The sequence below is a fragment of the Camelus dromedarius genome, chromosome 17 (genome assembly GCF_036321535.1).
Source record: "Camelus dromedarius isolate mCamDro1 chromosome 17, mCamDro1.pat, whole genome shotgun sequence".
Lineage (NCBI taxonomy): Eukaryota > Metazoa > Chordata > Mammalia > Artiodactyla > Camelidae > Camelus > Camelus dromedarius.
In genome coordinates this window covers 9,832,098-9,856,095 of record NC_087452.1, presented here as the reverse complement: position 1 = coordinate 9,856,095, position 23,998 = coordinate 9,832,098, and the positions used below count along the sequence as shown (strand labels likewise).

General features: G+C 44.9%; 1 protein-coding gene across 9 annotated transcripts in view; it reads left to right on the top strand.

Annotated features, from left to right (window-relative positions):
* Positions 1 to 23,998, top strand: part of ITPR1 (inositol 1,4,5-trisphosphate receptor type 1) — a 299,982-nt gene that overhangs the window by 171,707 nt on the left and 104,277 nt on the right. For 4 of the 9 annotated variants that reach the window (XM_031470775.2, XM_064496296.1, XM_031470770.2 and 1 more), the window contains 7 exons: positions 310 to 438; positions 3,321 to 3,441; positions 5,753 to 5,937; positions 9,819 to 9,967; positions 10,899 to 11,010; positions 15,458 to 15,490; positions 23,466 to 23,501. In XM_031470775.2, the coding sequence (XP_031326635.1) occupies positions 310 to 438; positions 3,321 to 3,441; positions 5,753 to 5,937; positions 9,819 to 9,967; positions 10,899 to 11,010; positions 15,458 to 15,490; positions 23,466 to 23,501 (765 nt within the window). The remainder of the gene's footprint in view (positions 1 to 309; positions 439 to 3,320; positions 3,442 to 5,752; positions 5,938 to 9,818; positions 9,968 to 10,898; positions 11,011 to 15,457; positions 15,491 to 23,465; positions 23,502 to 23,998) is intronic. The other 5 variants (XM_031470776.2, XM_031470774.2, XM_064496297.1 and 2 more) reach the window with 2 other exon arrangements.

The following is a 23,998-nucleotide window of genomic DNA, read 5'->3' as shown; positions in this document are numbered from 1 at the left end:
GCCTGTTACTGCCTCTTGGGGTTTCAGATTTGCCACCAGTGGGAAGGGATTTGGAAGTGACGGCCTTGTAGGTCCCAGGCCAGGTTTAACATTTTGCGATTCTGGACCGTGATATCCAAGCTGGTCTGCTTCTCTTTTTCCACGATTTATTTTTCATCATTGCTGTCCCTTAAGGAGAGAATTACTGACCTGCAGGCGTTTACCTTTCCTTTGTTAAGGTTCACTAGCGGAAAGTGTCACAGATTTCTTAATTTAACAACTGACGTGCAGGTTGCGGTATAGTGTCTAAAGCGTCCAATTGTCCTCCAGGCCTGTAACAACACAAGTGACAGGAAACACGCAGACTCGATTTTGGAGAAGTACGTCACCGAAATTGTCATGAGTATCGTGACAACATTCTTCAGTTCTCCCTTCTCAGACCAGAGTACGACTTTGCAGGTAAGGAATACAAATATAGGCACAGGGTGTTCCCAAGAGATCTTGAGCAGTTGGTGTGGGTGCTGATTTGGGAGTTAGTGGTTGGAGGTGAGCCGTTCTGCAAAGCATTCATGCACGATGCTTTTCTCCTTGTGCGGAACAGTTTTTACAGGGTCCCTCGGATGATGAAGTACCTGAGGATGTTTTTCTGTACCAAGTGGTTCCATTGGTTGTTGATTTTCTCCTTCAAATGCTGCTGTCTTTTTTTCTCCTCCTCAGTCTTCTTGATTCCTCACCTTCAATCTTAGAAAGAGAAGCAGCTTTCAAATAAATGCTAGCATGCTATTAACGCTTAAAATATATATATATCTGGAAATCTCCATTTTAACTCCAAGTGTGTGCCAAGAGTTCATCAGAAGGGGTACTTGTAGGAGTGAGAAGCCATTTAGCCTTGAGAGCAAGGCTGCTACCAGCCCCCGCAGGCGCTGATCACGTGGAATCCCACATTCATGGCGCCCCCTGGAGTTGTACAGTGTAGCAGCCCTGCGTGGTGATTCTCAGTGGACTGAGAGTTTCAGAGATTTGAATCCATGAATCTGGGATATGTTTTCCTTATTCTTTTACTTGGAAAAACCACTCTTCTTTTTATAACTTTGGTCCGGGTCACTTGCTGCAGGACCATGTGTACAGCCTGCAAAATGAAAGCGGGACTTGGTCTCCCATGGCCAGAAGAGAAGTAGTTGCCATCCTTATCATGGAAATAGATGGAGGCTGTCCTGGGATGGATGGGTGGCCCAATGTGGTTGGATTACAGACAAATAATCTTAATTAAGGTAAATTCTCCAAGAGACAAGTGATTCATTATGATTATAATATCACTGGTACATTTATTAGATACTGCTGTATTCCATTAGCTGTGCAAAGGAGTTCACATTAGCTTAGTATAGATGGTTTTATCCCCATTTTGCAGCTGAGTAAACTGAGGCTCAGAGGATTTCATAACCATGCTCAGCCATGGTCACAGCTATTAAGTGGCAAAACCATGATTTCAACCCAGTTCTGTCTGACTCTAAAATTTGAATTACAGAATTTTTAGTGAGATATGTTTTCCTAGAGACTGTTGGTAACCTTCTTCTTAGCTTAACTGCTAGCTTTTATAGTTAGAATGCCACCTTTAGAAGGTACATAGTTCTTGAGGAACTGGGGAAGAGGAACTTGTTGGATCCCAAGCCCATGAGTTGCTGGAGGCCAGAATGTGCTCCTTACCAAGTGCTGCTCTCCTCAGAGCCAGCTGCTTTGGTTAGTAAGGCTGGACCTGCTTCTCTTGTAATTGAAAGTGACCGTCACTATGGCAATGGCCACTCTCCTATAGGTTGTGAAACAGTCCGGCAAAACTACATGTCAAAGTAAATCAGTCAAGCTAATTGGAGACCCTTAAACAGGAAATTTGTGGGTTTGGCTCTCTCTTTCCACTTCCTTGCTCTGAAACCAATTTTGCCCCAAGTAATAAGCAGGAATTGTCAGAGAAATAAGGCTTCAAAGTAAATGTTGTAAGTCCCTAACAAGGCCCAGGTTGTCCAGGCATTATTTAATATACAAAGTCCAAGCTGGATTTTGAGAACATTTATTTTCAAGGCATACTGTTTTTCAAGGTGTCATAACCTGCCTTAATTTATCTGTTGAAAAGCCTATGTCTTATTTCCACAGCTAGATTCGTCCATCCGTCCGTCCGTCCTTCCTCCCTCCCTCCCTTCCTTCCTCCCTCCCTTCTTCCCTCCCTCCCTCTCTCCCTCCCTTCCTTCTTCCCTCCCTCCCTTCCTCCCTCCCTCCCTACTTTCCTTCCTTCCTCCCTCCCTCCCTTCCTTCCTTCCCTCCTTGCTTCCTTCATGTGAAGTGTGTGGCACTTAATAAGTAAAATTATCTGAACAGTGTTTAGAGGGGAAGTTCTGGACTTTTATTAACCTGTTACAATTTCTTACAGTAAACCTCCTTTTCCCCTGGCACTTTCAGTTGTGTTTCTTTCATCTCAGAAACTTCTCTAGTTTTTCAGTACTTTTTTTCTTTGCTGTATGGACTTCTGTTCTTTTGGAGGGGATTTGCAGGTACTTTCTCCTCAAAATTAGAGTGCGGTGGAGTAGCTCAGCACACACAGTGATCTTTGCCTCGCAGGCCTAAAGCTACCCTGATCCAGGCAGCTTGGGATGGAGACCAAAATTATAACTTTGAAATGCATTCCAAAAGTCATGGTCAAATTGATTAAGTGGACGTTGGAATTCTTTCATTTTAGAATGAGTACAAATTGATACCATCTTAGAAGGGAACAAACCCTTCTCTGCAGTTAACTGCCAAGTTCTCATCTGTAGTAAGTAAACAGTTAGAAAGAGTAACCGTCAGAGCCGTCTTCTCCTACCGTTGAAGACACTGCCAGAAATAAAGAAGTTAGGGACATTCTAGGTGAGATCCTTACCAGCTTGTTTATGCTGATGAAAAACATAAGACATAACATCTGGAAACAACTTTGGGGGTCAGTTGGCCTCAACCCACGTATTTTGTGTATAGCACGAAATTGAAGCTTGGAGAAATGAACTAATTTGCCTACAGCCGTAGAGCCAGGGGGTAACCAGACAAGAATACCAGTTTTCAGGCTGCGAAGCCACGGCTCCTTCTGGTGGTCAGACTGAGATAGCATCGAGCTTGTGTCTTGCCTTAAAATGCTTCTGACTTTTTCTCGCTTGGCTCTGCAGCTTCTGGAATGAAGTTCATCACCCTGTCGCCCCTCCCCACTCTTGCTGAAGGGTCCGTGAGCCCATGGTTCGCGGTGATGTCTGTTTCTGACAAGCGTGTCGGTAACTCACGGCTAAAAGTCTTCACGTCGCCTCTCTCTGGGCCTCTCTTTCTTGCAGACTCGCCAGCCGGTCTTCGTGCAGCTGCTGCAAGGTGTGTTCAGGGTTTACCACTGCAACTGGCTGATGCCGAGCCAGAAGGCCTCAGTGGAGAGCTGCATCCGGGTGCTCTCTGACGTCGGTAAGGCACCAGCCCAGTAGGGATTTACCGCGATGAAAAAGCATTGCCCGGCGGTGGTAAAGGCCACCCTTGGTGGAGCCCTTGCTACAGCTCTCCTGAGGTTCCGCTCACAGGAGGCTGCAGAACCAGAGCTGGGGCTGAGATCTTGGCTCTTAAACCTCGCTTTCATCTGGCCAAGCCAACACCTCCCACAGTTCAGGGCCAGCAAGGCCCAGAGAAAGACAGGCTTTGAAAAATAAGATTCCATGGTGAGATGTTAGGCAACCCTTGGCAAGGCACGGTGCACGCAAGTTTATTCAAGGCCCTGGGAAACCCCTCCTTCAAGAAAAGAATTTGTTTAATCCGGGAAACATATTTGACCATCTGGAAACTTTTTTTTTCTCCCCCTGCATAGCACATGTCCAACCCCATGGACCGCACTTTCTCAGAAATGGTGCCCCTCTCTGTTTCCCTCTCGGTGATGACCCTTTCTCCAGCCCCTCCTCCCCTCCCCTCACGAATCACCTCTCCGAGGCCCCTTTGGTAGGGAGTTAGGACGTTACTGCTCCCTGTACCCTGACTCCATCAGACTCTGTTACTTGGCCCTGTTCCGCCCCCTCCCGCCCCTGGTACCTACTATGCAAAGGATAATCTTCCTGCCTAAACTGAGAAGATTACCTGCCTCTGTTAGCTACATAGAGCCCTGCAGACACCAGAAGAGACAAAAGGGCTTCCTGGCGCTGTTGAGCAGCTGTCCAGCAGGTATAGAGGGTGTTTTTAGGGCTTATCGCCTGAGTCCCGTGTCCCTGCCTGATTTCCTTCCCACTCATATGATAGGTATTTGTGTCTTTTAATTATTTACATGGCACTACTTCACAATAAGAGATAAGGCTTTTGGAAGTGTGTCCATGACAGATTGTAGGGTCCTGACGTGGTCTCTCACAAATGGGGCTCCAGGACGGAATCCCCAGGTAAACCTCTGCCCTGTCCACAGATGACCATGCGTCTTGAGGTTGGCGATGCAAATTTGAGCACGTTGCTGCATTGACTAGCTCAGTAATCATCAGAGAGATGAGATGTTTTAATAGATTTGGCACTGATGAGAAGAGACAGGGAGAGCTGACATCTGTGAAGCAGCAGGGCATGAAAACCTCACCACCCATTAACCCAGCACTTTTCTGCTTCTACTGGTTGGAAGCTTTGAAGACGGGGAATAGTCGTCTTGCTTTTTGGATGGTGTTGGATTTCGCACATGGGCTAAAGAATTGTTAGTCTAGTTATCTTACTTTTTTTAAATCAACTCTTTAGTTTGGAATAATTTTAGATTTATAAGAAAGTTGCCAGGATAACAGAGTTCCCATATACCCCTCACCCAGTTCCCCCCGACTGTCACCTTCTTACATTTCCAGGTATGTTTGTCAAAACTAGAAACTGACATTGGTCTGTTGTTGTGAACTGAATGTCCAGACTTGATTTGGGTTTCAGCACTTTTCCCACTGATGCCCTTTTTTCTACTCCAGGATTCAGCGAAGGCATCCACATGGCTTTCAGTGTTTTTGCTTCCCCGGTCTCCTCCGGTCTGTGACAGTTTCTCAGACTTTGCTTATTTTCTGTGGCCTTGACAGTTTTGAGGAGTACTGGTCGGGTGTCCAGTAGAATGTCCCCCGTTGTGGATTTGACTGACGTGTTTCACATAATGAGACTGGACTTATCCCTTTTTTAAGGGGGTTAAGCCTGTATAGAAAGAAGATCTTATGTCATTATAAACAGTATCTTTCGTGCTAGGTTTGGCTTAAGATAGCATTTTGTAGATTGTTGATAGAATACAAGCTTGAGAATTTTAGGAAAAACAGTGTTGGCCCAACAAGTCCCCTGTCTTGACAATTTTTAAAATATGTAGTGGGTGGGTGTAGCTCATGTGCTTAGCATGCACGAGGTCCTGGGTTCAATCCCCAGTACCACCATTAAACATAGATAAACCTAATTACATTCCCCCCAACAAAACCCCACAGAAATATATGAGCACATCTGAGACCCTAAGAAGCCATTCACTGAGGAAACTCATTGGACTTGAACTTTGACTTGCCTAAACCGTATGATCTTGGAGCATTTTTACAGCCTTCAGCTCTGCTGCCCCTCAGAATTCGCAATGGAAAACCTGACCTAACGGATGATAAAGTTCAGTTGAGCTTCTCTGTATCCACATCCACATTTCGGTCATGGAAGAACCTGCCTGATGGATGATGGGTGGGGGTGGGGGTGGGGTTAAGTCTGTCTCTAGGGTGTCTCCCATCAAAGCTGTAGGCTCATGAGTCCCTTCTGTCCTGTGCAGCCAAGAGCCGGGCCATTGCCATCCCCGTGGACCTGGACAGCCAAGTCAACAACCTCTTCCTCAAGTCCCACAACATCGTGCAGAAAACTGCCATGAACTGGCGGCTGACGGCCCGCAATGCAGCTCGCAGAGACTCCGTCCTGGCAGCCTCCAGAGACTACCGGAATATCATTGAGAGGCTGCAGGTAATGCCTGGTGCTGAGAGAAGTAGTCTTTAGCCTGACCTAAGGTGGTCCCCCCACACAGAAGTGCCTCCTTGAGTCAGACAAAATCCCAGGTTGGGCGTAGGGAGATGTTGGTGTAAGTGAATGAACTGTCAAACACACTAATGTATGTGGGACCAGGAAAGCTTGTGACAAAGCCATGGTCTTTCAAGGTGGTTCACTGATACACAGATCTCTTTATGAAAAATCCCCTCTGCTCTTGTTGAAGGAATCCATACATGTTAAAGAGGATGCTTAGAATAAGGGCATAACAGCTCTGTCTTTTTTCATCACCTTGGAATTTTTAGCTTCTTGATTCAGCCGATAAACAAATGTGGTAAGGACTGAGAGGAGTTTTATATCAGAATGAGCCAAGTCAAAATACAAGTCGTTTTCAATTCTAGCTAGATTACACTCTTTTGTTCTTAGCACCTATGAAGAGATGTGCTCTCCCTGTGTTGAAAGGGAGAGTGGTGAGAACTAGACGATGTTAAACACTTAGACTTCTTAATATTAAGGTCTTCTTGGAGCAAGCACCCCAAGGGATTTTTCTCACAGGTGGTACGTGGACCGTGGTTTGAGAATCACAGATCCTTCCTGAGCTCAGTGCAGTGGTGCAAGGATCAAGCACGTGATCTCAGGCCGGTGCCTGTGTTCAAATCATGACTCCGCTGCTTAGAAACACGTAACCTTGGGAAAGTTACTTAACTTCTCCAGTTTCCCGGTTTGTAAAGTAGTGTAATAATAGCATCTACCTCATGGGGTTGATGTGAGGATTAAGCCAGTTGAAATTGCTCTGCTTAATCTATGCCCGCCTGACAACTACAGCAGCCATCATTTTATTCTCCCTGGCTGTTCTGGAGGTTGACTGGGCTCAGCAAGGTGTTCCTTGCTCAAGTCCGTTCATGCAGTTGCAGTCAGATCGTGGTTCTGATTGGACTTATCTTAAAATCTTGCTCACTTACGTGTTGGGCACCTGATGCAGATGGACAGCTGGGACCTCAGTTGGACTTGTTGCCCGAAACATCTACACGTAGTCTCCCCCTGTGGTCTGGGCTTCCTCGCAACATGGCGGCTGGGTCCCAACGAGAGTCTGCCTAGACAGAGATGAGTGAAAGCTGTATTGCCTTAATGACCTTGCTTCAGAAGTCACATGGCATCCCTTCTGTCATGTCCTGTTGGTCAAGGCAGTGACAAATGTCCACTTAGGTTAAAGGAGAGAGGACGTGGACCACCATTTCATGAGGGGCATGTCAGGGACACACTGTAAGAAGAGCATGCGAGGTAGTTGATACTGCAGTGGCCATCTTTGGAAAACACGACGTACACAAAGCACATAGAACAGAGCCTGGCATGTGGTGAGCACTGGACTGGTGAGAGCTGCTGTTACAATTATTATTACTGCTGTTACGGTCCTTACCATTATGACTGTAATCATTATTACCATTAGATGGAGTAAACGAATCTCTGGGGGTCAGATGAGTTACCCAAAGACAAACGAGTCCCCTGATTGATTCCTCAGCCTCACCCCAGACACAGGGGATACAGTGGTGACCAAAACCAGAAATAGTCTTTACTTTTATAGAGTCTCAAGTGTTGGAAGGGAGACTGACTTTAATCAAGTCACCACACAGATGAAAGTAAAATGGTGAGAGGGGCCAACAGTGCAGAGGAGAGGAGAGCGGTGCTAAGAAAGGCACTGGTGAGGAGGTGCCGGGGCCTGGGGATGGTCGTCAAGGAAGGCGTTGCTGACGCAGTGACATTCGAACCAAGACCAGGGAACAACAGGACTTTTTAAAAGAACGGAATGGCAGGGAGAGAAAGTGCACATATAAAAACCATCCTATAGGAGAAACTATGATGCAAAGACCAAAGGAAAGTTAGCGAGGTTGGAGTCCATGGAATTGGGAAGGGGGCGCAGGGCTTTGCAGGTCAAGGAAAGGATTTCAGCCTCATCACGACAGAACCAGTTCTTTAACAAAGGTAGTTCGGTTCCTAACTAAGTGGGTCCTGACCCTGCTATGTTCTAGAAAGAGAAGGGGCATTGTAGACCCACAGCTATATGAACACACTGGATTTTCTCCTGCTCAAACTAAATAAATTAACTGTGGTTGCTGGAACACACCAGTGCTCTTCTTGGATTTATTCATCTTCTTGGGGAATGGAATAAAATAGATAAATTCAGGTAATGCTTGTTTTAAAGACTTGGACAATGGCTAAAAGGGTCCTCGTTATCTGTTCAGTTATTTTCTTGAGTCCCTGGAGTTAGGAGATTGCCCAGAACAGCACAAGTTGTCAGAACGTGAAAACATTAATTTGCAAACCAAGTGCTTATATAATTAACCCACATTCAGACATCTCCCTCACTTAACACTAGCATCTTCCCCTGCCCATCGCTTCACCATCCTTGTCTGTTGGTCTCTCCCTGATTGCCGAATGTTACGCATTTGACAATACAATGCAAATCGATTGCAATGTGAAGTTCAAACCTTGCAAAAGATGCAAGATTCCATGAACATGATGCCGAAGCACTACTTTGATTCCATGCAGGTGCTGCAGGCAAGTAAAGTTTTGCCAGAGTCAGGACCAGTAACTGGTGAAGAAAAAAGAATTGGGTGCTTTCAGAGAGGAACCTATTAGGGAAACTGACAAAATCCTCGGAGAATTGTGCCAGAGTTGACCCTCTTTTTTGACCGTGCTGTGAAAATCAATCTGAATTAAGGGGTGTTGCGATAGACACTTACAATCTTACTGGGAAAATTGCCCCCACGAAGAAATAGTTTTGATTCATTTATGCATTCTTTAGGCATCCTAAATATTGAGTGCTGATGAATTTTGTTAAATGTAAGATTGAGTAAAGTTACATTCACATGTTTCAGTTTTAGCTTCTGGATTAAAAAAAAAAAAAGATCATTTAATTCTTTATGATTTGGGAGCCTGTGAAATTTGAGTCCTGAGCTGAGGTGAATGCAATTCAAGTGGCCTTTTCCACACAAATCTCCCAGGTTAACCGAGCCTTTCCGCCTTACCCAGCGCTGAGTTCTGCCCGTCTCAGCCAGCGTGCCGACAGTTAGGGTCTGAGTTCCCAAGCCGGACAGCAGACTTTAGCATCTTTTGAAGATAATTTCTCATCTGTTTTCTGCCATTTGCCTTTATATGGTGTTTGTTGTGTTGGTTTTGCTGCTCCTTCAACTTCTCTCTGTTTTCCTTTCCTACAGCTATGTGTTTTGCATTTGAAGACCATCATGCTATCAGGGTACATGTATTTAGCATGTTGATACAGCATGTCCATTCATTGTGCTCTCATTTTTATATGACTTTTTATTATATGACTAATCCATGCTCATCAGAAATAATTTGACAATACTCACAAATACCAACCTATAGGAGAAAATGAGAACCACCTGTAACCCCGCCACCCAGAGAAAACCACTCGTGATGGTTTGATATTTGCTGCGTATCCTCGAGATATGAGTGTTGTTTATAAAATGCGGATCATGTAGTCCATGCTATCGTTTGACCATTTTTTACTGTCATATTGTAGACACCCTTCCATGTTGTCGAATGTACTTTTTGCATCATATTTTGAAATATATGGAATGATCCCTTGAATAGCACAAAGACCGTCTCAAAGGGTGGGTGGGAATGTTGACTTGTTCCTGCTTTGTTTTCTGCATCAGGGACTAATGCTTCCGGGAACCACTAGGCGGTGTCTAATCGTTTGAGGCAGATACCAGACGGTGCTAAGGTTACTCTAACCCAGCCTAGTGTGTGGTCGTGTGTTAGGTCAGAAATGAATGTTCTCCCCCTCCCGGGGTCAGCTTCGGCCCGAGCTGCTCACCAAGACCGTGCTTCCGTTCCAGGACATCGTCTCGGCCCTGGAGGACCGTCTCAGGCCCCTGGTGCAGGCCGAGTTATCCGTGCTCGTGGATGTCCTCCACAGGCCTGAGCTGCTTTTCCCCGAGAACACGGACGCCAGGCGGAAGTGTGAAAGTGGTGGCTTCATTTGCAAGTAAGCAGCCTCCCTGTCTGCGGCGCTCGGTGGCAGGGGCCCACTGACCAGACGCGGCACGGGGGTCTGAAAGGAGGCGCCGGCCTGGTTTTTGACTTGGGCGAGTGAAGGTCCGGTGCTGGGGACCGGGTCTGACCTCCCCACAGCGCGTTTGTCGGCGCAGCCCCACCACCGACACTGTTGTCTCGGCAAGCTTCTCTCCTTTGAACTGCATGCCCGTTCGTCCACCTTCCATTCAGCCAGGGTGGACCGGGTGCCCACCACGGGCTGCCGCACAGACTTTAAAAGTCGTGACCCCTGTGCCCTCAAAGAGCTCAGACCTCCCAGGGCCTCACAAGCTTTTCCTAACAACTTTGTAGTTTCTTAGTTTGTGCCTTGGGGCATAATGGAGAAGAAGCAACTGGTTCCAGGACCAGAAATGTCCCCCTGGTTTTCACCCTAAGGCCGGTTGGTGGTTTAACTTGAGTGTGGGCTCTGACTTGGAGTTTCTCATTTTGGGGGGCCCCTCAAAGAACAGGGCTGTGGTTAAGGGGAACAGTGTGTGTTGCCCCAGCCTTTATATTCCTGCGGTTTTTCACACCTCTGGCATCTTCTAGTCACATTATTGGCCGTCCTCAGTGGATAAATAGCCACACGTCATAAACAAGCAGCTTTGAGTGGGCCTCTGGGTTCTCCGCTCCCTGTAATCACTGTGGGGCGGACCCGTAGCCAGGGAGCCCTTTGCTGTTACCACCAGCAGGTGTCGCTATTGAGACACCAACGGCCTGTTCTCAGTGCCGGGAATGCCCCGAAGCATGTTTAATCTGGGAGCCTTGATAAATATTTGTTCATTAATTGACTAGTGACAGTAAGTTTATTGTCAAGTTGTTTTTTTTTTTTTAATTTAAAAAATGTCTCAGGGAAGTAACCCATGATTTTCCTCTCTATTCAGGTTAATAAAGCATACTAAACAGCTGCTAGAGGAAAATGAGGAGAAACTCTGCATTAAGGTCCTACAGACCCTCAGAGAAATGATGACCAAAGATAGAGGCTATGGAGAAAAGGTACTGCATGTTGTTTTCATGTTAAAACTAGGTTATGCTGTTAAATTGAAGTGGAGTGGAGGCAGTTAGAAATCCACCTTAGTTCAGGCCTGTGGACGAAGGGGTTAACTTTTTTTTTTTTCAAGCTCTTTCTCTTGCTCCTAAAGGCAGCTTAATCATATGACTGTCTCCTTTAAAAGTCATATAAATCTTGTTGTCTCTTACAGGCTGCTTGCCATATAATCTCTATTCAGAGAAATAATGCCAAGGTTTTCCCTCTATTTAAGTTCCCAAGGAGAATGCAAAGGCTTCTTGTGTATCAAGGTGTGTTCCTGAATTTTGGGTTCCAACTAAGCAGGCCTGTGGGTTTACTTACTTCTTTCTGGTGAGATGTTACAGAACCCTTCCAGTGTAAAAAGAAACTGCCTCCAGTTCTAACTGGAATTAAGGCGGGCAAATATATCACCTTTTCTGATTGAGATTGGGAAATGGACCATTCCTGGGACTTCTTAGCGCATGCACTGAGGAGTGATGTACACAGAACACTTCCTCTCACCCCCGATTTTGATCTAGGTGGGATTAAAAACATCCCCATTGTTCTTCCTTTCTGACCCCTCCCCCCCCCCCCCCCCCGCAAAAAAGCATGGGCCTGAGTTTAAATCTCTCCAGTTTTCATTCGAAGGTAATAATGTTCGCTAGTTGCCTCCAAGCAACTTTCATCAGCATTTTCTGAGTCGGTAAATACAGTGATATCACTGACTTGTCAGAATACACAGTAACTCATTTATTCATCTCTGTGAAGAAGCCTGGCTAATTAAATCCCAGCCTCCTTGTCAGAAGGGGTAGTGACAACCAGATCTTTTGCAAGTGTAAGTCTGTCGGAATCTTGCTTTCTAACCTAAGCAATATCTATCAGTAATAATAGAACAGCTTAACATGTGAGAGTCTTTGAATGAGAAAAAAATAAAATAGAAGAGTACACAGTCCTTTTTGCAGTGTAGTCTTCTCCACTGTCCCCAAACCACAGGGCTTTTAAACGTCATTCTAAACTTGTAAACCGTATAAATTAAAGCATGAATAAATGTTGCCTAATTAGAAAACAAGTGTTTATAACTCAATAGGAATTTTATGGAGGAAACTTGCCAGAAAAAGAGTTTATAAATTTAAGAGAGGAGGGTATAGCTCAGTGGTAGAGCACATGCCTAGCATGCACAAGGTTCTGGGTTCAATCCCCAGTACCTCCATCAAAAAAAATAAATAAATAAATCTAATTATCTCCCCCCAAAATAGAAAAAAAAGTTCAAATAAAAGTAAAGAACCCTGGTACAACTGGGAAATGATGAGATGGCCAGTCCATACAACACCTGTGTTGGCGCCCAGGTAGTTCTTGCTTTAAAAAAGGGATGGGGTGGGGGGTAATAGCCAAAATTACACTTACCAGGCATATAAATAATAACCCTTTATTCCACAAGATCTTTATTTTTCTTAAAGTGAGCTTAAATTTATAAGCTTTAAGAAATGTTTAAAAAATATGATTATAGTTACAGAAATTCACTCTCAATAAGATAAAATCCAATCCACCAAAGGGGCCTTAATCAGCTGTGAATTTATTTTCACCTTTGAGGCATAAAACTTAATTTTAAAATGTGGAGACCACACTTAACTCTTCCTGAGAATATTTGTTTATTTCTAAAACCAAAGTGTTTAAGGTAAACTTGGTGTCTCTACCCCAGTGAATTTTGCAAATTGTGATTGTACTTTCATTTCTCTTAAGTTTTCCTTTTATAACATAGAAAGTAGAAGTACTAGGAGTTGGCTGACTCTGTTTCTGGGCAGACAGGTACACCGAGGTCTTTGGGGCCATGTAGAAGATGGGCTTCTGTCCCCGTCAGTGTCCACAGGAAGAACACGAGGAGATAGCGGGTCTGAGATGCTGCAACACTGTTCATGGGAAAGCTCACAGAGAGTGGCAGAGGCAGGACTTGGAGAGGGCGGTAGGTGGAGGTCACTATGAAAGAGTAAATGATCAGACTTTAGAAGAGGTTCTTAGGCTGTAGCTCAAATCCCCTTTCAGCTGGTGAAGAAATTAGTCACACTCTAGCAGATCCAGGCTGGATGCAAGATGACATTTCTTTCCAGTCTGTTTGAAGCTGTCATCCTCCTTCGTGAAAGTGAAAATACTGTAAGCATTTATGGGAAATGCCATGCAACCAAAGAAGACGTTCTAGAAACCCATGTTAGTCAGCAGCTCCAGCACCGAGAGCACAGGCGTGCAGGGCTTCTGGCCCCAACCTCTGACAGTGCGAAAATGCTGCTTAACCATTCACTTTAAAAGGGCGTTGGGGTGGGGGGTGGGGGCGCTAAACGATTTCTGTTTGCTCCAGTCTGGTTGTCGGTATAAATTTTGTTCTATGTCACAAAGGCTTTTAGAAAATGCCTTAGATGCTTTATTGGTTGCCCCTATTTGACGAAAGAAGCATGACATATGAGGCAGGGCTTTCAAGGATGTAAGGAACCCAGAACCAGAGAATTAACCTTTCTTAGGCAAACCAGTGAGCATTAGTCAATAAAATAAATGAGGTGTGCTTTGGACTGGGTGCTGAGGATGCAAGGGCAAGTGTTAATGCCATGGCCGTCTTCCAGGCCTGATTTTCCTGTTAGTTGCCTCTTAAGTGGAACTTGTCCCATGACTAACACCCCCCGGGGCATCCTGGATTGTTCCACTTCCCTGCCCTCTCCTGAATCTTCATGGTCGTTGGAGCTGGTCTGCTGGGCTCTGGCATCACCAGATTTGGGGATTTTGGTCAGTCCCTGTACAAAGGAGTCATATCCTTGAGAAGCCAGCGATCAGTCCAGTTGTCTTGGTCCACTGCCTAAGAAGTGCCCATCCCAGAACCTTAACCTATGATGATAAGGTGGGGGCTGGGTGAAGATGATCACAAAAATTTAATGGTCATCATTTAGGAATTAAAGAAATCATCTTTAACTTTAATGTCTCTAAAATACAAAGGGCCAGCAATATTTACTGAAGAGTGATAAATAAAAAATGAAAGGGCATTTAAAAGGATCACCAGAATAACAATGGAATACATTTTCGTATGATTCCTACATCTTTCTATCCTGTGAATTCAAAGTTAATAAACTTTAAATCCAGACTTTGCAACCATTCTGTGTGTGCAATGTCTGCTAAACTCTGCTTTTAATCTGCAGCTTAAACCATGTTTTAAAAAAATAGCCTCCCATAACTAAACATTTCTAAAACTTAACCTGAATTTCTCTGTAATTCATAGATCTTCAAGCCCCTAGACCCTGCTTTAAAAAAAAAAAAAAAAGCATAGTCATTTTATATATTGGCTACTCTGTAGTCCACTGTAGGATTTTTATGAAGGATTTTTTTCTGCTTTCAACTTATTAGTCAGAGAGCTTTGGAAAGAAATTCAGATGCCACCAATTAATGCAAAATGATACCTCAATTTATTTAAAATCCTTTTTTTTTTCCTTCTAAATAGTAGTAGCTATTTTATTGCTAGAGAGTTTTTGACCTCAAGAAATGTCAGGGTTTTCATTTCATACCAATTGTCAGTCCCTGTTCATGCCCAGTGCTGCTTCTCTCTAGGTGAATAAACTATTAACCTTTCCAGCTACCAGCGTCTCTAATAGGGATTGAAATTTGCTAGATGTACTAACTATTAACGAAACGTGATAAAAATCAGTTGAGGATCACCCATCTATCATTAAACAACCATAATTGGGATTACTGCTCTTGCTTTTTTTTTTTCTTGAACTTGATGCTAATAAATCATTTACTTGTTACTCATATCGTTTGGGGTTGGCACTAGTCACCTTAGGGGGGAAAGTATTTTCTTTAATCAACAGTCTCAGGATTGGGAGCTTCTGGGCTTGGGATATTTTGGTCTTACTACCTGATGAAATTGAAGCTGGGTCTGATTCAGCCCAATGGCAATTTGGACCCCAGACCCTCCCCACCCCACCCCACCCCCACTGGATGGTAAAATGAGTCTAATGGAAAAATTTTCTCCCAAGCTGGGTTGATTCAAGTTTGGGCTTTTACCCTGCTCCTTGCCATCCTCTTCTAAAGGTCATGCTTCTTGACTGGGGAAGCTGCCCTCGCCCCCAGCTCAGTTCACGTGCTCCCCGTGCAGGGGAGCAGGAAGGTGCCATACTGGGCTCTTGGTTAAGTGACCTGGGAGGTGTAATACCTGGCATGTGAACAAAGCGTAACAGTGTCCTGCCGTTCTGTTCCGGAGCAGAATGGTGTACAGCAGGTGTCAGTGTGGGGGCGGTCATGTCCAGAATGCCTGTACCTCCTAAGAGCGTCCCATTCTGACCATGCTTCAGCCTGAGTCCGCGATAAGAGTACCCCGACACAGTTTCTAACACTTCACTCGCTTGTATTTCCTTTCCTAACAATTGCCTTCTTCTTCTCTCCCCTTTTTTTCTTTTCCAGCTAATTTCCATTGATGAATTGGATAATGCTGAGGTCCTAATTTCTTTTCTTTCTTAAATGTCCCATGGTGATGTTTTCCGTGAACCTCTTCCAGTGAACGCTGTGATCTGTCCCCTAGTCTCTGCAGCGTCCAGTATCTGACTTTGTGTAGCGTGCCTATGGGCGTGAGTCGAGTCCTTTGTGTCTGTGTCAGCATTTCCCGTGAGTTTGTTTGCCATTTGTCCTTGGAGTTCCTGTCTGGGTCTAGATAAAGATTTTCTCAACTGCAATAGAATTTCAATTGTTCACTGTCTAGAGTCTCAGCTGAATTTGTAGTTGATGCTGACCATTAACCTACCTCTGAAACTCAGCATTGATGTGACCATGAGGAGCATTTCAATGTATGGAGAGCATCAATGCAGAAAGAAATAGCTACATTGGTGTAGTTTCAAAGTAGGGGGAAAAAATTAAAAAGCACTGCTCTTTTGCTCTACATGTTGGAAAGTAGTCATATAAAGTTTGGTCAAAGTGCAGTGCAAATTCCACAGTGCTAGTTGAGACTTTCCAGCTGCTGGCCTGCGGTGGGATTAGGAGTGTGCAATATCCATGGCTTCTCTTCTAGGAAAACCACCTAGAGATCAAGAAATTGAAATGTCATCTGGTGGTTTCTGTAGTTCTGTTCAGATCAGTTTCATTTACCAAGAATTACCTTGGAGACTGAGGAGTGGTCATTTTGTCAGAGATTTTAGGGTCTCTCAGATATTTTCTCTTCTGTGAATATTTCTTTTTAGCATTTCTTGCTATGTTTTTAGAATGTGATACATGTTTGCTAAATGATAATAGAAAGGGTTAATTTGGGGAATTAATGGATATAATTGAGGGAGTTTAATTTTTAGCAAATTGAGCACATGGGAAAAAATTTTATCTGACTTTTCAAAATTACTTTTTCTGGTCTACTTCTTTAGGTCTCTGCTCTTTCTTTTAGCAGACCATGCTTACCTTATTTTGGTGGGTTGGAGCTTCCAAACAGAATATGAGGTCGGCTCTACCACCACAATTTCAGGAATATTCAGAGATGGTTCAGATGTACCTAAGGAGAGTTTGATCATAGACTTAAAACTGAAAGTGACCTGAGTGGTTGTGAATTTGGTCCAGTTCCCTCAGCGAAGGAGCTCAGAGAGGTTCAGTGAGTGGCCCGAGCTCACACAGCTGGATAGCAGCTAAGCCAGAACCAGCATGCTGCCGGTTCAGCTGCCGGCCTGGAGCGCTTTACTGTTCAACCACGGTAAATTCTGCAAACACAGACTTTTCCTTGTATCAGTCAACACCTCAACAGGTGAGGGGCCCATGCTCTCCAGGATGACTAGAAGGCGAGAAAAACAAAAGGTTGTACAGAGGCTTGATAGCTTTAACTACAGGGGTTCTTGCAGCATCCTGTTTAGTCTTCTGTCTTCCGGGTTGTTTGTATGCCAGCAAAACATCTAATGCTGAATTTGCATGTTGGCTCCTTTGATACTCTTGTCTCTACCTAGAGTTGTTAATGCCTCTCTGATTTGAATTTTTCCTCTGAAATATTGAGGTTGAGTGTCTTATTTGCTTAGGTACAAAGTAAGTCAGGGGAGGAGAACCTCCCCTAATCGGAGTCTGCAGTGTTATTAATACACTGTTTTGCAGCGCAGTAATCAGTTGATGTGTTTGTGTGCTCAAGATAGAACTTGGGTCTCCTGGCTGGGAGTTTATTGCTCGCTTATGGAAAGATTCCACAGTTGGAGCAGGTGTGTTTATAATTATACGCTAGGAAATAGAATACTGTCTGTTTATAAAAGAAGAATGTTCTGGCAGCCACTTGGATTCTTTGAAAATTCCCTGAGGAAGCAACTGTGGATCCCCTCCTTGCTGTTAACCCTGGCAACCGTCGGAGCCCTGGGACACCAGCACGCCGTCCCCATTCCCTCAGGGTGTTGGGTCTGGCCCTCTAAGCAGAGATGCCTGATGGGCATTTATCATCCGTGCCTGTTCTGGAAAAGACTGCAGCTCCTGAGGTTTCTCTCCCAGCCAAGACTGTTGTTCATGTGTGCGGGTAGAAACCAGCAGCCCACAGCTGGAGTTCTGCAGAACCTTCATTAAGAAACTTAATGAGTTCACCCTGGCCCGGGGGTACCACCAAAACCTTCCACCTAAATTGCAAACCGCTCGGAACTTCAGATGTGCTGGGGAATAGCCCCTGAGGCAGTGTGAGGCATGTCTCTGGACCCATGACCCCCTGCTGGGGAAGGGCCAGCGCCCTCGGATGATAAAGGCCAGTTGGGCCATGCAACAGAGGGGACAGGCAGTGAATGGCTTGGGAAAAAAGAACAGCGCCTTCCGAGTTGCAGATACAGAGTGAGGGTCTCCATCCTTACCCCCTGACTGTACCTGTTCCTTAGGGGGCAGGAAGGGGACAGATGAGGGGAGAAGAACTGGAGCTGCTTGCTTTAGTGTCCTTTCAGCTCATTCATAAGCTTGTCGCTTGATGAATTTTTACCTCTGGACGCACATGAATCAAGAGGGAGAGTGTTTGCATCATCCCAGAAAGTTCCCTCATCTACCCATTCTTGGCTCTAAACAGACACCAAGTCATGCTTGAAGCATTGACTTACGTGACTAACATCTGAGCGCCTGTTGCGTCCCAGGCTCGTAGCTAAGGGGATTTGTTCCCCTAAACAGACGCAGCGTCTGCCCTTCTGGAGTTTATGCTTTTGTGGAAGAGACAGACAGTAGTACAAACTAATGTTAAATGACAGCCTTCAGTCATGAAAAATGTAGAAAAGTGAAGTACATAGGGTCATGAGAACATGTAATTTAGGGGCTTGTCCCTGAGCAGGGAGGCCCGGTAACACCAGGTGGATGCCACTGGCAAGTGTCACATCAGTCACTTTTTGGCAACTGGAAAGTCCTGTGCTAAACAAAGGGATGACTCTGATAAAACACTCAAGTGTCAGGCTGAAGTGGTGGGCAGAGCAGTAATTCACCTCATTTTCATATATGTGTCTTAGGAAAGAGATGGCGTGTTTATGCCGTAGCTCGGTGGACAGGATGCATTTCTGTGTATTTGAGGTATGATCCCCGTTTAACGACTGTCGCTTGGAATCGCGAACTCTCCAGAGCCCCTAGTGTCAGCAACTTCACTTTCTTGCATCGCAACAGAAAGGCAGAATTGGCATTCCCACTCAGTAGGGTGGCGACAGCCTGCCCGTATCTGCCGACATCACGTCCTCAACTTCTACCCCAGAGAGCTGCTTCTGCCAGCAAAGGAGGCCACCGCAGTGAAATTCAGAGGGGAGGGGAAAAAAAAGGAAGAGAAACACAAGAATTATCGAATTTCACCTTCAGGGGGCGTTCTTATGACATCCAACCCAGGATGGAGGTGTCCTACTTTTTTACTTTGCTGTGAACTGCTGGGTTGGGCACCTGCCAACATTCAGGCGGCAGTTACATAAGAGCTTCTTTTTTTCCTGGAATTTAGGCTCACTGCTGATGTGTGACCTTCAATAGTAATTGCCAATAAATGCAGCGGGGCTGTTTACTGTTAGACACTGGCAACCATAGAGCAAGCAAGCTCAGCTCGGAGCATACAGGAGCTGTTGCAGAATCTGGGAAAGTTTTTTTTTTCTTTTTCTTTCTGTTTTCTTTTTCTCAAATGCTGAGATGATTCCATAATGACTGAAGTTGTATAATTTAGTCAAGTCAGAATGCGTTTTTAAAAATGAATTTCACTTTTCAGAGCTGATGAACTTGTTCTCTGATATATAGGTGACCCTGCAGCACGGGAACAAAGTAATGTTTCTTTCTTTCTTTGTTTCTAAAAGCAAATGCTGTTAGTAAAGGGCATTGTGTTAGCAAACGTGAAGATTTTAAATTGTTCGGCGAAAAAATGCGAGGCAACTTCTATTTTAGCTCAGTTTTCTTTCAAGCGTTCTGTTCTCTTAATGTGGGTTTTCAAAAGCTCATGAAGGACAGGGCCCAGCAAACATGTTTGCAAGCCCGTTTGCTGTTTGTTTGTTTACTTTTGCCCTCCTCTGAGATTGAGTGAATGAAAAGGAACTCAATACTGATTCAGGGGGTTGGAGATTATGAATTCTCCTTGATGTGCTGACAGCTGGATCTATAATACAGTTGCCTTTCATGAACTGTATCCACCCTCTGCTCTGGGTGCCCCATGGAAGGAGACATCTTATTTCGAAGGAAAATTCTAGAAGCCTGGGAGTCGCAGGGTTCAGATTGATGGCAGTAGAAGACAGAGGGTATTTCCATGGCCGTGCTCTGGCTGGCTGTAATAGGCACACACATGGAACGGACGTCTGTACATACATACATTATACATGTGAGTGTGTGCTGTTTATGCACGCACCACAAAGAGTAACCCAAGGAAGTCTGTGGGTTTCTTTTTATTTAAGAATGACAAAGTATAATTTCCTTCACTCATGGTAGAAATTCATCCCTGGATAAAATGTTAGGTACAGAAAGTGAGGGTTTCAGTGTTGTATCAGCACGTAGCTTGTTACTGCTCAAGTGCTGTACTTTTGATGGCCTGATTCGTGGCCTCTTCTGGGAAGGACACTTGGGATTCTGTGACTTGAGACTCATTCTGAATTTCTATTTCAAAAGCAGTCACTTGAAATCTTGTTTATATGAAGTTTGATTTTGCTGACCTTGTCTAAAAGCACCAGGAAGATGTAAGATCCAAGAAGAAATATGAAGAGGCACGTAGTGGGCACCAGTTCGTTTCCAAGTTCAATACCAAGCCACATCAGGTCACTGCCAGTCACCTGTTGGTCTGGGGAGGCTGCACCTTGACCGGAGGTGCCAGCATGGGAATATAGTGACTGATCCTGGGAGGAAGGTGGTAGAAGACAGGACTTGTGAAATTCAGACATACTGATTTTCTCAAAACATCTCCCTTAATGTGTGGTCATGGAAGATGACCTTTCATGTAAAATATATATATATGTATGTATTAACCTTGATAATAAAATAGTGCTGAGAAAATCAGTTCATTCATTTACCAAACATTATCTTTTGCTTTGGGTAGTATATATTGTATTTGTGTAGCTCTTATCTGATTTGAACATAAATCACTTATTAATATGATTACATTTTTCAAAATTGTGACTTACTGCCATAAAGCAACCATCCTCATGGAAATACAGCCAAAACCCTCACAGGAGAAAGCGCTCGCAAAAGCTGTTGGTTATTTTACCAAAAGACATGCCAGGTTTGGTGTGGCCTTGGCCGTGCCTGAAATTATTGTATGTCCCATTGGGTAGTATTATTTAGGGAACTTGCCTATTAGATATTATGAAGTGAAGTTTACTGAAAATATACCAAGCATTACTTAATGTTTTAGCTGGAAGGAATCCTAAATACTTTCTGCTCCAGTCTCCTTGAACTACAGGTCAGGAGGTGGAAGCCCAGAGAGGTTCAGTGGCTGGTTGAGGGTCACACAGAGTGCCAGTGCATGCGTGAGTCAGACACACAATACCTGTCGATTGCTCTTGAGTTTTCCATTCTGTTTCATGGATGGATAGCATTTTAAAAAATTGTCTTTCTGTTAAAATAGTGACTCCTGAAGCTGTTAAAAAAAAAAAAAAAGCCTCTGTTGTCTCCCAAGTCTTCCTGAAATGTTCCAAGGGAAAAGATCATTCATTTTAATTTAATTTTTGTTTAAAAAAATTAAACGAATTTTAAAACCAACATGACAGGGGGTTTAGGGAGGCAATAGAATGTCAGTTCAATTATAAAACATGTCAGAAACTACTGATCTTGGAGTGCTTAAGAAATAGCTGAAAACTGCCCGTAACCATTCTAAAAGAATTCAAGATGCTTCTTTTGACAGAGGTCTCAGACAAGATAGCTTTAAAAAGACACACCAAGGGGGAGGGTATAGCTCTAGTGGTAGAGTGCATGCTTAGCACGCACGAGGTCTTGGGTTCAATCCTCAGTATTTCCTCTAAAAATAAATACACTTAATTACCCCCCCCACCAAAAATAAAATAATTAAATAATGCAATAGTAAATAAATAAAATATTTTTTTTAAAAAAGACATACCAGCTCAAGTTCCATTTTCTTCATTTTTCTTTAACTTTTATTTTGATTGGCAAGGGAGTAAGAGGGTAGCTCTGTTGGTTCCTGTAGTAAATCCGGGCCTATCATCCTCTTGTTCTGATCATATAGGATCAGTGTAAAGGATAGGTTGGTGGAATGTGGCCAGTGCAAACGGTAAAAATAATCTGCTCTTCCACCTCTATCTCTGGTCTAAAGTATATGGGCAGTTGCCTTAATTCTGCCTTTTCTTGTGTGTCCTTTTGCACTAAGGGCAGGTGGCACAAATGTTTGCACAGTTGTAATTCGTTACCTTAAAGCATACAGAATGTAAGGACAGGGTTAAAGTGCTTTCTTGGATCGTGGTTGTATTTATATCATGCGAGAAACACGCACACCTGAGCTCGGGTTTTATTTCCTTGCTGCATTCAAGTCCTTGCTCCCACGCTGTGCCTCCCCACCCCACCAGGAAGTGAAACGCTTCGCAAGGGAATTTTCTCCCTGAGGCTAGTGGACTTGCATTTGTGTCCAAAAGCTCTTCTGTCCGGAATTGAGTGAGCAACCCTCTGCATAGGCCTCCTTGACCTTGGTAAATTAATCTTTGTGCTTGAAGAGAATCCCCTATATCTTTACTTCATTCTACCTGTTGGGAAATGGAAAAAAAGACAGAAATCGTTAGCTTACATAATAACAGTCTTATATTCAGAGCATTTTTCCATCTTGGGGGTCAGACCATGAAAGGGGTATCAGGTGTTCCGCTGGATCGAGACCACACCGAATCTTGGAGCTTTGGGCCCCCCATGCTTTCAGCACCTGCTCTGGCTCGTCACCTGACAGCCACGCTCTGGCCTCCCAAGAGGTGTGCTGTGTCCCTGGAGCCCCACCAAAGGAGGCCAAGGTCACTCGGTTGCAGTGTGAGCCTTGGCTTCGTTCCATGGCCCCAGACTGCACCTTGAACCAGCCAGCCATGCCTGGTGCGTGACTTCGGTCCAGGGCAGCCCAGTGTGGAGTCCGGCGGTTACATCTGACATCAGTGCCTGCTCCGAGCACGTGCCCTTTGGTGGACAGATTCGTGGTGCTACCTTCACATGGAGCCGTTGGCTTGTTAGCCACCAGGTGCACCCTCACAGTTGCCTTGTGTTTCCTGTGGGGCCACCATCTTGTCTCTCGTGTATGGGTTGGACCTAATGAAATCTAGCGGGAGGTGAAGGAGCAGGGTGTGCATGTACATGGTATGGCAGGAATGGGGCTGGGGAGCCCTGGGGTAAGTGTGTGGTGGGACAACGAACCGGCCAGGTAACCCTGCAGCCAGGAAGCCTTCCTTTCTCCTCCCAGAGATGCTGGAGGGGAGAGGCTTTTTCCGTCCCTAAGCCAGAGCCTCAGGTCTCACCCTCTGATGCACAGGCAGGATGTGGGGAAAGGAGTGACCCGGAAGGATGCACGTGCCCACGGGAGGCTGGTGGTGCAGACCTGTCAGCAGCTCCAGGCCCCTGGGCAGGGGGCTGCATCTAAGACCCTGCTGTCATCCTCCTCAGTCTTCTTTCCCCACTTCCCCTCCCCAAGCCTCCAGGGGCGTGTGCTGTATCACTTTTCCTCTCTGTGGATGAACAAAAACATAGATGTGCAGAAGTTCTTCCTTTGACGTCTTTTTTTATTTTTAAGACCTATTTCCTTCTTGGTCAGTGGTAGATTTGTTTCTTTCCTGAATTTAAATATGTTTCCCCATCTCAAGCCAACTGTCTCTTCCAGCACAACCACATTCAGTACAGTTTCAAAGAGAGAGAGGGTATCTCCTGCCCTCCAGGGCTGAAGCATCCTTCAGTGGGTGTGGCAGCCCGGTCACTTCGTTTCGCCCTCTGTGTTTTGTCCTTGAGTGTTGGTCTCTGGGCTTCTTTGTCCAGAGGTGTACATACTGTAACTAACGTGCTTTATTTTACTCCCAACCAGCTGCCCCAAGCTCCGGACTCGGAGAATTCCACCGAGGTGTGTGCTGCTCACCTATATTTGTGGTGCCAGCAAATATGGTGCTTATCAGTGTTCCTGGCTGAGTGTCTGAGCTGTCGTAGTCAAGTGTCTGTCCCAGTGGCAGGTGAACGAGGGAGTCTCTAACCTGCCTGGGACCTGATCATTGCTGTAATCGGGTGGCTGTTGGTGTAGAAAGAAAAGTTCTGAGCAGCTAGAGCTGAAACCAAAGTGTCCTCCAGGCGAGGGGATGTGACTCTTTGAAGGTTTTCACATAAAACCGTTTGTCTTAGTCCTGAGATGTTTAGTTGAGAAACGCTGGACTGTCTGGACCTTGCTGCTGATCCACACAAAATAGAGCTCTGGGTCCTGCGCAGAGATGAAGTGAATTTGAAGTTGTGGATATTCATGTATCGTTTTGATGGGAGCTACTAGTCAAGTAGTGGTTTCACGACGCAGTCTTCCTGTTCTTCCTGCCGCTAACTTGCTAAATGAAGGACTGGAATTAACTAAGGCAT